The sequence below is a fragment of the Populus euphratica genome, unplaced genomic scaffold, assembly GCF_000495115.2.
Source record: "Populus euphratica unplaced genomic scaffold, PopEup_1.0 scaffold91.1, whole genome shotgun sequence".
NCBI lineage: Eukaryota > Viridiplantae > Streptophyta > Magnoliopsida > Malpighiales > Salicaceae > Populus > Populus euphratica.
This window is the reverse complement of record NW_011499917.1, coordinates 543,484-555,283: the sequence shown is the minus strand read 5'-3', so window position 1 is coordinate 555,283 and position 11,800 is coordinate 543,484. Positions and strand designations below refer to the sequence as shown.

Genomic DNA, 11,800 nt, shown 5'->3' with positions numbered 1-11,800 from the left:
GTATTTGGTTTGTCCACTCCGCACGCGGAAGCCACTGATTTCTTTTGCTAGCGTGGGAGGGACAAGATTTGTTAACAGTGATGAATACCAAATATTCCAACGCATTAACCAAGATAAATAATATTTGCAACGATGATTAGAGGTGTAATTTAATTCCAGGTTTATTTTTTAAAAATCATTAAATTTTAAAATTATTAAAAATTTATATAATTATTAATTTTAAAATTTATATAATTAATTGAATTATATAAAAGTTACATCCAACATTCATATTAATTAAAAAAAATTAAAACATTTGCTGCCCTGGGGACAGTCTAAAGATGATGGAGACTAATTTTATATATATGTATACGTAGAAGCGTCAAGGCGACAAAAATCATATGCTGTAATGCAGCACACGGTACCTAAGAATAGAATCAGGACAAATTCAATGTAAATTGGGATATCTGTACCCAGTTTCTCTCACAGATAATCATGTCCCGTCAAGCCTCGCCATGTCCAATCCACTTACCCACTAAACGCCGAGTTTCTGGGTTGAAGAAATGAGTTTCTATGGTGGACTAGATCTGCCTTTTGTTCTTTGTCTGGGCTCACAGCATGAAGACCACCCTCGGCCTGGTTCCAATTTGAATCCCACTGCAACTCCGATTCAGCACCGCCCATGGACCATTCCAGCACGCACAAATTACCGCGGCGCGGTTTCTTGTAGCAGATGGGGGCAATTGCAGCTCTGTAAAAGACTGGACAACAACCATAAAAAGGACAACACTGCGACTGCCTGAAAAGGATGAAAACAACAGATTGCTACCATGATGATGGTGACCGGGATGGAGGTTGTTAAAAATGTTTTTTTTTTTTACATGATACTGTAGTAAAATTATAAAATTACATGGAAACTTTTTTAATTAATTATATATTAATAATCTCATGTATAAAATTAAATAAAAAGAGTCATCAGTATTATAATTAATGAATAATTTAAATAAAATAAAAAAGACGTACATAATAATATTGTTACAACATGATTGTTCTTATTGCAATAAAATGAAACCTAAATTTCAGATGACCTTATTTTCCTACATCTTCCAACATTTTTCATATTTAGTTTGATACTTATCTATGTTATGTGAATTGTAATATAATTATATCTTTTTAATAAATATATGAAAACATTAAAGAGTTTCTTTTTAATAAATCTGAGGAAAATAAAAAAAAATACATTTAAAGATTTTATGCTATCGACATAAGTTTTCTTTAATAGGGGAGTTTCTTAAATGAAATAAATAATTTAATCTAACGATGTTAAATATAAGATAAGATTATAGTCTAAATGTTTTTTTATAATCTAACGATGTTAAATATAAGATAAGACTATAGGCTAAATGTCTTTTTTTTTTAAAAAAAATACTAAGATCTAATTTAATAATATTTTAAATTTAATATAATTTATTATTTTAAAATTATATGTCGAATAATAAATATAAAAAATGTATGCAAGAATAGAAATGATATATAAATTGTTTTGTTTAAATGAGTCTTTTTTTTAATATTTGTAACTATTGTAAAAAGTAATATTATTTTTTTTATAACTATTGAGTCAAGGCTAATTTCAAAAGTCACACTTATCATGTTAAATTGTAAAATTATATAACTTAATTTTACTAGTTTTTTACAAATCAAGTCTAATTTTACATATTAAATAAATATTAACTTTTTACAGGTCAACTTGTTGATTCAACAAATAACCTTGATGGTTTCTTTCTCTAAGCATGGGATTTGGCAATTGACACAATCCTCAGAGATTCCTCGACTCAGAGGCATCTTCCAGCGCAAGTAATTTGAAGATTAATGTCCGCATTAAGGACTTTAACATAATTAGCGAAGTCGATAATCTCTAATTGAATCTAAAGGACCAAACGAGCTAAAAACATGCCACGTTTGAGCTAAAACCATTTATATTTTTTTTCACATATTCGAACCCGAGTATTTACAACGCTCACTTGAATGGAACTTGCCTCAATATATCAGCGGACATGGACGACCCAGAAGGTGGAGAAGAAAATGTGTAAATAAGATATATATATGCACATTGAAGATGTAATCACTTCTTTCGTATACATGTGGAAAATTATGCTACAAAATAATCTGAATCCAGCACAATAAGCTTCAGATTGCGAACAATCATCTTCGCCTTGATATCTCAACATCAGCACCACTGCCAGCATGCTTGGTTGGATGTTGAACTTTGTTGGAGATAACGGCATGGGAAGGAGGAGGATCTTTCTCGCGAACTGATCGAAGTTCCTGAACAAACAAATAGCTCCTTGAAGCAGTTGAAAGGAAAAACAAACATTTGGAAATTCTTGCAATTTCTTGTTGGCAAATAAATATGTTTAGCCAATCTAAAATTCATATAAACATCCTTTCTACCCTTTAGGTCAAAATATATGTTGTTCTAAATTTCTAGAATCTCGATGATTTATTTGAATATGCTAACTGTAAGCAATAGAGTGTTCATTTAATTACAAGTAACATTAGCTGGATATAACATCTTGGAATTGGTTAAAGCATACTCATCAAGCAGTTTAGATGAAAATCATACATGGAAAATAGTATGCATGGGGGTGACTTACTGCACGGAAAGGAAAGTCATCTGCCTCAAGCATATGAACAATTTGCCCCATTTTTGGTCGCTTACTGGCATCCAAATCTATACATCGGAGGCAAACCAGCAATGTTCGTTTCAAAGACCTTGGAGCAGGTTGAACTTCAATGAGAGGATCCACAAGCTCCTCTCCACGACGGCTTGCTACCATTCCTTTGAACCAATCAACCAAGTTCATCTGACAAAATTCCGTTGAAGCAGTGTTATGATAGTTAATATAATCTTCAATACAGATGCTTGGGGGGGGGAGGTAAATTTTTACCTCTCCGGCTGGTCTGGAGTAATCAATGGGACTCCTTCCAGTAATCATCTCCATAAGAAGAACACCAAAACTGTATACATCACTCCCCTCATTAAGCATGCCTGTACTTGCATAATCAGGTGATACATATCTGAAGCAGATGACAATAAAGAGAGGTGTAAGTGTAAAGTGAGCACATGAAAGTCATCCACATTTAAGTTAATTTGAAATTTATAGCTTTATTATTTGAAAAGATACGCACCCAAATGTCCCCATAACACGTGTGGTCACATAGCTTGCTTCAGAACCCAAGAGTTTGGCCAATCCAAAGTCTGAGACCTTGGGGTTCCATTTTCTATCCAGAAGTATGTTACTGGATTTTACATCCCGATGAACAACTTTAGGTTCTAAACCCTCATGTAAATAGGCCAGCCTGCAGCATGGGGAGGAACCATAAAAATTAAACACAAAAATCACAAGCATCTTTCAATTGGAAAAAATAAAACAATAGAGTTTATAGAGATTAAAGTCTGAGCTCTGATGTTCTTGTCAGTTCACAATCACTACAATTTCTGAACCTTCTCTCCAGAAAAAACCAATATTAGAAACCCAGTCATTTAAACTTAAATGTGTATTCCCGCTCATTAAATTTCAACAATGATAAAAATGACTGCAATTCTGTGGTCTGAACTTTATAGGTGCTTAGATAAAGAAGAGACACAACTAATTAAAATACATTAACCATGAAACAACACTTTACAGGTGCTTAGATATGAAGAGATGCAACTGATTAAAATCAATTAACCATGAAAGAACGGTTAGTAATTAGGTTCATTTTTCACCAAACAATCACCAGCAAGAAGATTAATACACATGAAACTAGAGCCTAGAGCACCACACCCTTTTGCTGTCCCGATTGCAATATTCATTCGGATATCCCAGGTCATAGGACTAACAGGACCTACGTCACCATGTAACCATTGCTCCAAATTTCCATTGTCAACGTATTCATAAACAAGCATCCTGCAAGGCCAGTAACAGTTCAAATGAGCAAAAAGCAAACGAAAAAGAGGTATTTCATTCCTTCAACTTGTCATAAACGGGTTAGACTGGATATGACAAATACCTGCTAGCACCATCTGCGCAATACCCAATTAGGCGCACCAAGTTCTTATGTCTTACTTTTCCAATTGCTTCAACTTCTATCTTAAACTCCTTCTCCGCCTGACCCCTAGAAATATAAAGTTCGCAGCATATTAACTCCATCCAGATAAATATTTTAGTGCACAAATATTCAAAGACTCGAGCTTTTGATGAGAATTTTCATAACCTTGCAACAATAATAAGTAAAAGAAAACTCAAAAGCCCTCTGTAACGAATCAGATCAATAGCATGTATTTAAACATTGATTTCATTACAAACCATGCAACATTTCCAGGATTTCTTATATTTCCAATTTTCCCAACAGTGGGGGGGACATCGCTTTTGCACTCCAAATCCAGTGAAAATTCAGTAAAAAAGATAGAGAATTAAAAGCTAAAAATATAGTTTAATGAGATCAATCCTGACATTTTAAAAAGAAAATAAAGCCTTCCCATTCATAAATCGAAGGGGGCCAGAAAGAGAAAGGTCAAACAAAAAAAACCCACCTAAGCTCAAAGGTATGGGGATAATGTTAAGGAAGAAGAACAAAGCATTAAACAATTAAAATGAAAAAGAATAAAGGAACAAAGTAACCCTCTACTTTAATCCCATAATTAAAAGACCAAAACTTTAATTGCCATCATAAACAAAATAGTTAAAAACAAAAAGGAAAACAAAAACTATAACAATTAGAGCAAAACACACACAACCTTAAAAATCATTAAAACAAAGCTGAAAACTCACTTATTATTAAGTAAATTCTTGACAGCAACGACAGACCCATCTTGCAAAACTCCTCTGTAGACAACACCATACCCTCCTTCACCGATCACATTTTCTTCAGCAAATCCACGTGTCGCAATCTCGAGCTCTTTCAAGCTATACCATCGACCCCACCCTATATTTTCCTCCACCGACGAAATGTCGTCACTAATAGTACTGCTACTCTCTCCACTCTTCTTTCCCATCTCCACATCACCACCACCACCATTCTCCATCTTTACAAAACCCACATTCACTACATTGCCCTCGTCTCTCTCTTTGTTTTCCTTAAAGTCCAAATCTTTAATCTCCACAATTTCTTTAGACACTAAAGGGATAGATCCCGAACTGTGTTTCACTCGCATCTTGTTGCGTTTTCTAGAGGCGCGGCGTAAGTGAACACAGAGAAATATTAAAAATGAAACTAAGAGGAGACATATTAAGAGAATTGCAATTAAAACATAGAGTTTAAGATTCAAAAATGGCGCTGTTGAGGTTAGTTTCCGAGGGAGATTGTAGTTGGTGGTGGCGGTGTTGGTTTTTGTTTCAGTGTCGAAATCCGACATTGATTTAAAATTTCTCGGGAATGTTAAAGAAAGAAAACGTTGGTGTTTGGTTGCTGAGAAAATTGAGGAAAACTTGAGAGTTTACTGCTTGGCGCTGGAAGAGAGAGGGGAAAGAGAGAGAGAGAGAGAGAGAGTGAGGATAGAAGACGACAGTGTGGTGTTTTAACGGATACAGACTAGGAAAAGTGAAAGGCAACGGAGAGAGACGTTAAGTGATTTGCCGATAACTTTTGGGCTGGGTAAAGGGTTTTATCACGATAATGCCACTGATGACAGATTACGGGCAAGAGACATTTTGAAGAGCTACGTGTAAAAAATTGCATTATAAATAGTATAAATATTTTTTTTTCCACTATATATATCATAGTTTTAAAATCCGGTCCGGTTCGGCGGGTTAACCTGGGACTCGGCCGACCCGGGGCTGGAACCGGGCCGGGTTGATGAAAAAATAAGATAAACCATGACCCGGTATGATCCGGACGACCCGATAAAACCCGGTCAAAAACCCGGTTGCAACCTGTTGACTTTTATTTTTTTTTACTAAAACGACGTTGTTTTAATTTTTTTAAAAAAATAAAAATTGACCTGACCGACCCGATCAAAACCTGGTGACCCGGTTTAAAAAATTGCATTTTAAATAGTATAAATATTTTTTTTTCACTATATATACACTTTAATGGAAAATAGCTATGCGAATAGAAAATTGTATAAAAGTTAAAGAAATTAGTGTTTTATTTTTAAATTATTTTTTAAAAATCATCAAAATTATATATATATATTTTTTAAAATTTAAAAAATTAGTGTTTTATTTTTAAATTATTTTTAAAAAATCATCAAAATTATATTTTTTATTTTTTTAAATTTATTTTCATATAGCACATTCAAATAGTCTTAAAAATAAAAAAAATAATTTAAAATAAAAACAAATTTTATTTAAAAAACAATGCTACAACAAAAATAAACATACTCTACATTCAATCTATTAAGAGCCTATTTGTATTGTAATAGTAATAATTTATTTTTAATATTAGAAATCAAAATAATCTAAAAGTTTATATAAAAAATTTAAAATAAAAAAATATTTTTCAAAAATGGGACACAGTTTTTGATCCAACAAATTACAGAGTTATGGCATGCTTAATTCAACGCCAACCGCATCCGAAGGAAAGCCAAAAAAAAAAAAGAAAAAAAAAATCCGAGACAAAACCCAAACCCTAAGTTGAAAAGGACACGATTTATTTTTGTATTAAAAGGTGCATTCATACTTTGATATGAAATTAGGAGGAGAGAATACAATAAGTGGATTAATGGCGTGATTGCAACTTGTTTGTTTTCTGGTTATTTCTTTCAGCTAACTGCTGGTCTGCTTTTTCTCTTCCCTTGTAGAACACGATTGGATGCATATAATAATGCATGCTTTTATATTCGATCAATGCCAAACTTCATCGCATCATGGGATGGTGATGTAAAAGTTTTTTTTTCCCATTTAAATACATATTTTTATAGTTAATTTTATTTTTTTTGTTTTTATTATTATGATGATGTTTTTCTAGATTTTTTTATTTGAATAAAATATATTTTTTACTTTATTTTCTTATTTAGTATCATTAGAGTTTTTTTTTTATTTTCATAAAAGATTACAATAGCTTTTTGACAAAGAACAAACATGAAGAAATAAAATTAAATATTTTAAAAGTCTTTCTATATATATATATATATGATGTTATTAATTAGCCTTTGAAGATTTATCACTGTAAAACAAGTTTTCTTTTTTTTAATAATTTGAGAGTAGTTCTCGTTTGCAATTAAAAAGTTCTCAATGAATTTTATATTTTATATAAATAATGTTTAATTTTTGTTTAATTTTTAGTTAAATCATCTATATAAATGTAAAATAGAGTTATTTCTACAAGATACTAGTAAAATCTACAGAGAACTCATGATTAACGAAGCATGTGCATGGTTTATTATCACAAAACCAAGTCAAACAAGAATAAAATTAAATATTGTAAAAGTCTTTTAATATTTACGTGTTCTTGATCTTTGAAAGATTTTGAATAGTACCAATCTTGTATTCTATAGTCTGGTATGCGAGATAGCAAAGCATGTATTATGACTGTAGAATATGAAAAGATTATGTCAACTACTTTGGGATTATGCCCCCTCCTTTGGCATGGAATGAGATATTCAATTCATTCTAGACACTCATGACACCTTATAATTATCGACTTTCTTAGAGATACAATTATAGATATGCTGGTTTGCGCATCCACGGTGTCTGTTCTTGATAGAATAAATTGGACAAATTTAATTTTCATATTTATAAACTAAATATTACCATATTCAAATCGGTGGTATTACCAAGATCTCTAGCATTTGGTCAAAGTTTGTATGTTAATTGATTAATTAGCACTCTGGCTAGCTAGCAGTCTAGCAGGAGGAATTATAAGAGCGAGCACGGAGCATCGTGCATGGAAGTCAAAGAAAAATGAAGCTTGAATTCGAAAGTTGAAGTCAACGAACCATTCGAATCACTGCAGAACATGCTTGTTAGTGGGTGCTTGCAGTGCAAAAAATGAGCACAGAACCCTTTAGAACCCAAGTCTCCATCTTGAGAAAATCATTAGGACTGGAAAACTTATGAATCTCTTTGTTTCGAAGTTCCTTAATTTGGAACAAAGATTCAGAATGGTACTGTCGAACTTAGTTGAGACTACCTGGGGATGCCATCCGAGGTTGGTTACAAGTTTCAACAAACTTTCTGTTGACCATGGCCAATGAGGCCTTTACGTAGAGCACAAATTAAATCAAGAAATTCTCATGAACTTCAACCGAATCCCACATCATTTGTCTTCACCAGGTCGAACGTGAGTGTCAATGTAACATATCACCTAATACACTCTCCGATCGATGCCCCCTCGAAGGCTCATATGATTGCTTAAATAACATTTAATACGAAGCTGTCAATATTTTAACACAACTTTCCCATTAGTATACACGTTTGATTTGGGCAGGTAAATAGAGCTTGAACTAGAAAAATTGTCAAGTGGGATTTATCCAAAAGTATCGGATCGCCAGAAACTCTAATTGCTTTCTACGGAGAAAGCTTACAAGACCACGTGAATGCACCGAAAATGGCAGACGTTTCTTGCCAGAAACACAAGTTATTTGGCTTATTTCCACCTCCCAGTCTTGGATTTTAGCTATTCATAGCCCCAAATACCTTACAGACTGCTGCTTCAGCCCTATTTTAAGCAGGCCGCACAAATCGCTTAAGCAATAGAGCCAAAATCGATTCTCTCTTCTCCCAACACTACTTCATTTATTCCTTCTATATGTGGTTCATGTAGCCATCAAGTTAGTTTCATCTCCCGTATCGCTGTAATCTAAAGAAAAATCACGCAAAAACGATTTCCATTGAATAAATGTGGGATGGGGAAGGATATTCGGATCATAAAAGAAAATAAAAACGCATCATCGCTCCTACTTGGTTTAGCATTTTAGACATAAATCATTAGTATTTTCGAATATTTGTGCTGTATTTAACATAATCTTCCCGCCATGGACATTCTTTATTTCTTTGAATCATTGTCACTCCTATGATATGGTTTTTCTGCTCTTCAGACCAGCTAACGTCATTTACTAATTCGTGAAGGTCCAATAGGAGCAGCTACAGTTTATTAAAAAACTTGTTGGCAAAGATTGACTGGCTTGTAAATTTGGAGGACAATGGAGGCGATTTTGTATATTACGTTTTCCAGTGGGGTATCTCTTGCCAGCAGAATCAGTGGACAAGGAAGAGTGGGGGCCAGGGGGGCCCATTGGGTAAAAATTAATGTCCATAGGAGAACAATCGTGAGTTTTACATGCCGCCGGAGTTATACGAGCTGTACTGTATTGATTAAAGGAAGGAGCGCCACGGTAATACCAATGGCCCTTTATGGGGCCAAGATCCTTGGCTGAATTCAAATTTTTAAACTGGTCGATGGCATCTGTTGCGCCTGTCGGTCGTGACATGACTCCGTGGCGGAACCATAATTTTTCATAAATTACTAATATATGTATATATATATATATATATCAATTCAAGTTAAACAAAATTAATTTAAAAATATTTTTAAAATAAAAAAACTTATATTATTATTATTATTTTCAAGATTTTATATTTAAAAATTATTTTATAATAATTTTATTTTTAATCCTTTTAAAAATATTTTTCTTAATATATATAACAAACTTCCATTTATCTATTTCTTGATATACACAACAAAATTTTATAAAAAAAAGTTAGAAATAATAGTGAAAAAAGATCAACGACAATGGATTAATTAACTAACAAAAAAAAAACTCTGTAAAGCTATTATATTAATATTTTAATATAACAAATTGATTATAAATAACTACCTTCTGACCTATAATTTTTTTATAAGTAAAACGAGTTATATTTTTATTCTACTTGGGCTTATACGATCCCAGCTGTTACCCCCTCTTGCCTCTACGTGGCCGCCACTGGCATGACTAGAAGTTAACACATTCGGCAACGACTAGAAACATTCGGTCGAGAAATGATAAACACAGTGAACACATTCACGAAAGTGAGAAAATTATAAGCCATGGAGTTTGGTAATATCAGAGATCTACTATTTGAGTGTATTCGATGAGAAATTCGTTATTTGTTTATTCATGTTTTATAGCAAAGCTCCATTCGGTCATGGCTTGAAAAACTGTACAATGGGTGTCGAAATATCTATTCGAGAACAACATCTTGTCTAAAAAATTATCCATAACTTGTGAGCGAGTTTTCGTGTGTTGATTCAAAATCTTTGTAAGATCTGTGTTGAAAATGCGTTAACAATTCGAAAATAATTCAACTGCTCTCGGAATAATCCAAAGTAGCATGGTAGAATTTGCTAGGAAAGAAATGTCAAACGCTTGCCAACTATGCAATTATTCATTTTATAATCATTATTTTTGGGTGGGTATTTAATCCCAGTTATTTGTACAAGAAGCAAGCGCAACTCAAACAGTAAGCTAGGTTTAGAGACTTGCTAGATAGCGAAGGTTCACAGCGATAGTTGAAATTCCAGGCTAGACAATGACTGCTTCCCTCCTGCAACAGAGTTTCGAGCCATCAACCAGATTGTTTAATCTGACAACGAGACCCGAGGCCATTGAATATGGGACCATGCTCATTACCCATAGCAGATGCAGCTATGCAGTGCTTCAGCACGGGAGACATTGGAAGGCCCGTCAACTTTGTCCCCTGGTTGTTGCTTTCCTGTGGATAAGGTGGGTATCCAGGCACACGTTGTCATGGGCCTTGTCTATTTATTCGACATTGTTTTCAAGGGGACCCAAAAAAAGGGTTTAACACCATCCACCCTTGGTCTGTTTCAACAAAATGTGGCCAGTAAATGATGATTTTAGAGTCCTTATGCCCTGCCCTCGAGCCATGGTATTGCTTTTTTTGGTTTCTGCACAATTAGTTGGTGTCATGGCATGTAAAGAAGATACCTGCCACCGGTTTTTTTGGGCTCTGTCACATCAAGTTTGGTATGCCATGATCACATTCTTTGTTTCAACTACCTGAATGCGTTGAGTCTTTCTTACACAGCTCAAGTAATCTCTTACCCGACCGAATTGATTTTGTTCGGCAAATGTTGCATTGTCGGCCAAGATTTCGACTTGCCAATAGAGTTCTTGAGGACCCAAGCATTTACTGCTGGGCTGGAAAAACATCGAGCCCATGGAATAGACATGGGACCATTTCAAATTTGGACCCTTTTAAACCGAAAGCAGAGATTTAGAATGAAAAACAAGGGTTCTAGAGAATGGAAGCCAGCCAGAAGTGCTGTGAATCTGGTAAGGATATCAACAAGTGACGTCGAGAAGACAGTGATCTCGCAGTCAGGCAACTTACTCTCGCTTTTATGTTCTCCATTTGAATCCACCTAAATCAACAGTCTTCAACTTCCAAAACTCTGAGATTGAAACTCACGCATCACACATTCTCTTCAACCGATCAACCAACACATTGACTTCATCCTCAAAAAAAGTTTCAATCGAGACATCATCATTAGTTCAGTTCCATGGAACCCCACTAGACATTGCATTGAGGGTCTAACTCTGTGTTTTTTTTAAGTAGTGTATATGCTGCACGTATCATGTACGTAGATACACACACATGTATTATAAATCATGGACTTGAAATCTGTTCCCGCAGTTATGGATCTAATCTGCAACTATATTAGTTAATCGAGCATGTAAATAAACTTGTTTATGCGTATTACACACGGCCTTCCATCTACTTGCCCCGTCATTTAGAGTTTAGATAGATCCAATCAAATCCTTAATCCTGACTGCACCAAGGACAAGAAACAATTTCACCAGCTAAGATTAAAAGGGCGATGCTTGGATGAGGTT

At 34.1% G+C, this 11,800-nt stretch overlaps 1 protein-coding gene across 1 annotated transcript; it reads right to left on the bottom strand.

The window, feature by feature from the left end:
• Positions 1-1,996: 1,996 nt before the first annotated feature.
• On the bottom strand, positions 1,997-5,557 carry LOC105134719 (probable receptor-like serine/threonine-protein kinase At4g34500). The gene is made up of 7 exons (XM_011039230.1): positions 4,794-5,557; positions 4,033-4,137; positions 3,807-3,929; positions 3,169-3,339; positions 2,928-3,057; positions 2,634-2,843; positions 1,997-2,304 (listed from the first exon to the last, which is right to left on the bottom strand). The coding sequence occupies exons 1-7, from the start codon at positions 5,375-5,377 to the stop codon at positions 2,182-2,184; spliced, it is 1,446 nt and encodes a 481-aa protein (XP_011037532.1). The 5' UTR covers positions 5,378-5,557; the 3' UTR covers positions 1,997-2,181.
• Between the last annotated feature and the right edge of the window lie 6,243 nt (positions 5,558-11,800).

Excerpts from the sequence above, each read along its gene's own strand:
- LOC105134719 (XM_011039230.1), bottom strand. The coding sequence starts at position 5,377 with ATGTCGGATTTCGACACTGAAACAAAAACCAACACCGCCACCACCAAC. Across the intron at positions 3,930-4,032 it reads TGCGCAGATGGTGCTAGCAG|GATGCTTGTTTATGAATACG; the intron begins GTATTTGTCATA and ends CTGGCCTTGCAG. Across the intron at positions 3,340-3,806 it reads GCAATCGGGACAGCAAAAGG|GCTGGCCTATTTACATGAGG; the intron begins GTGTGGTGCTCT and ends CCCATGCTGCAG.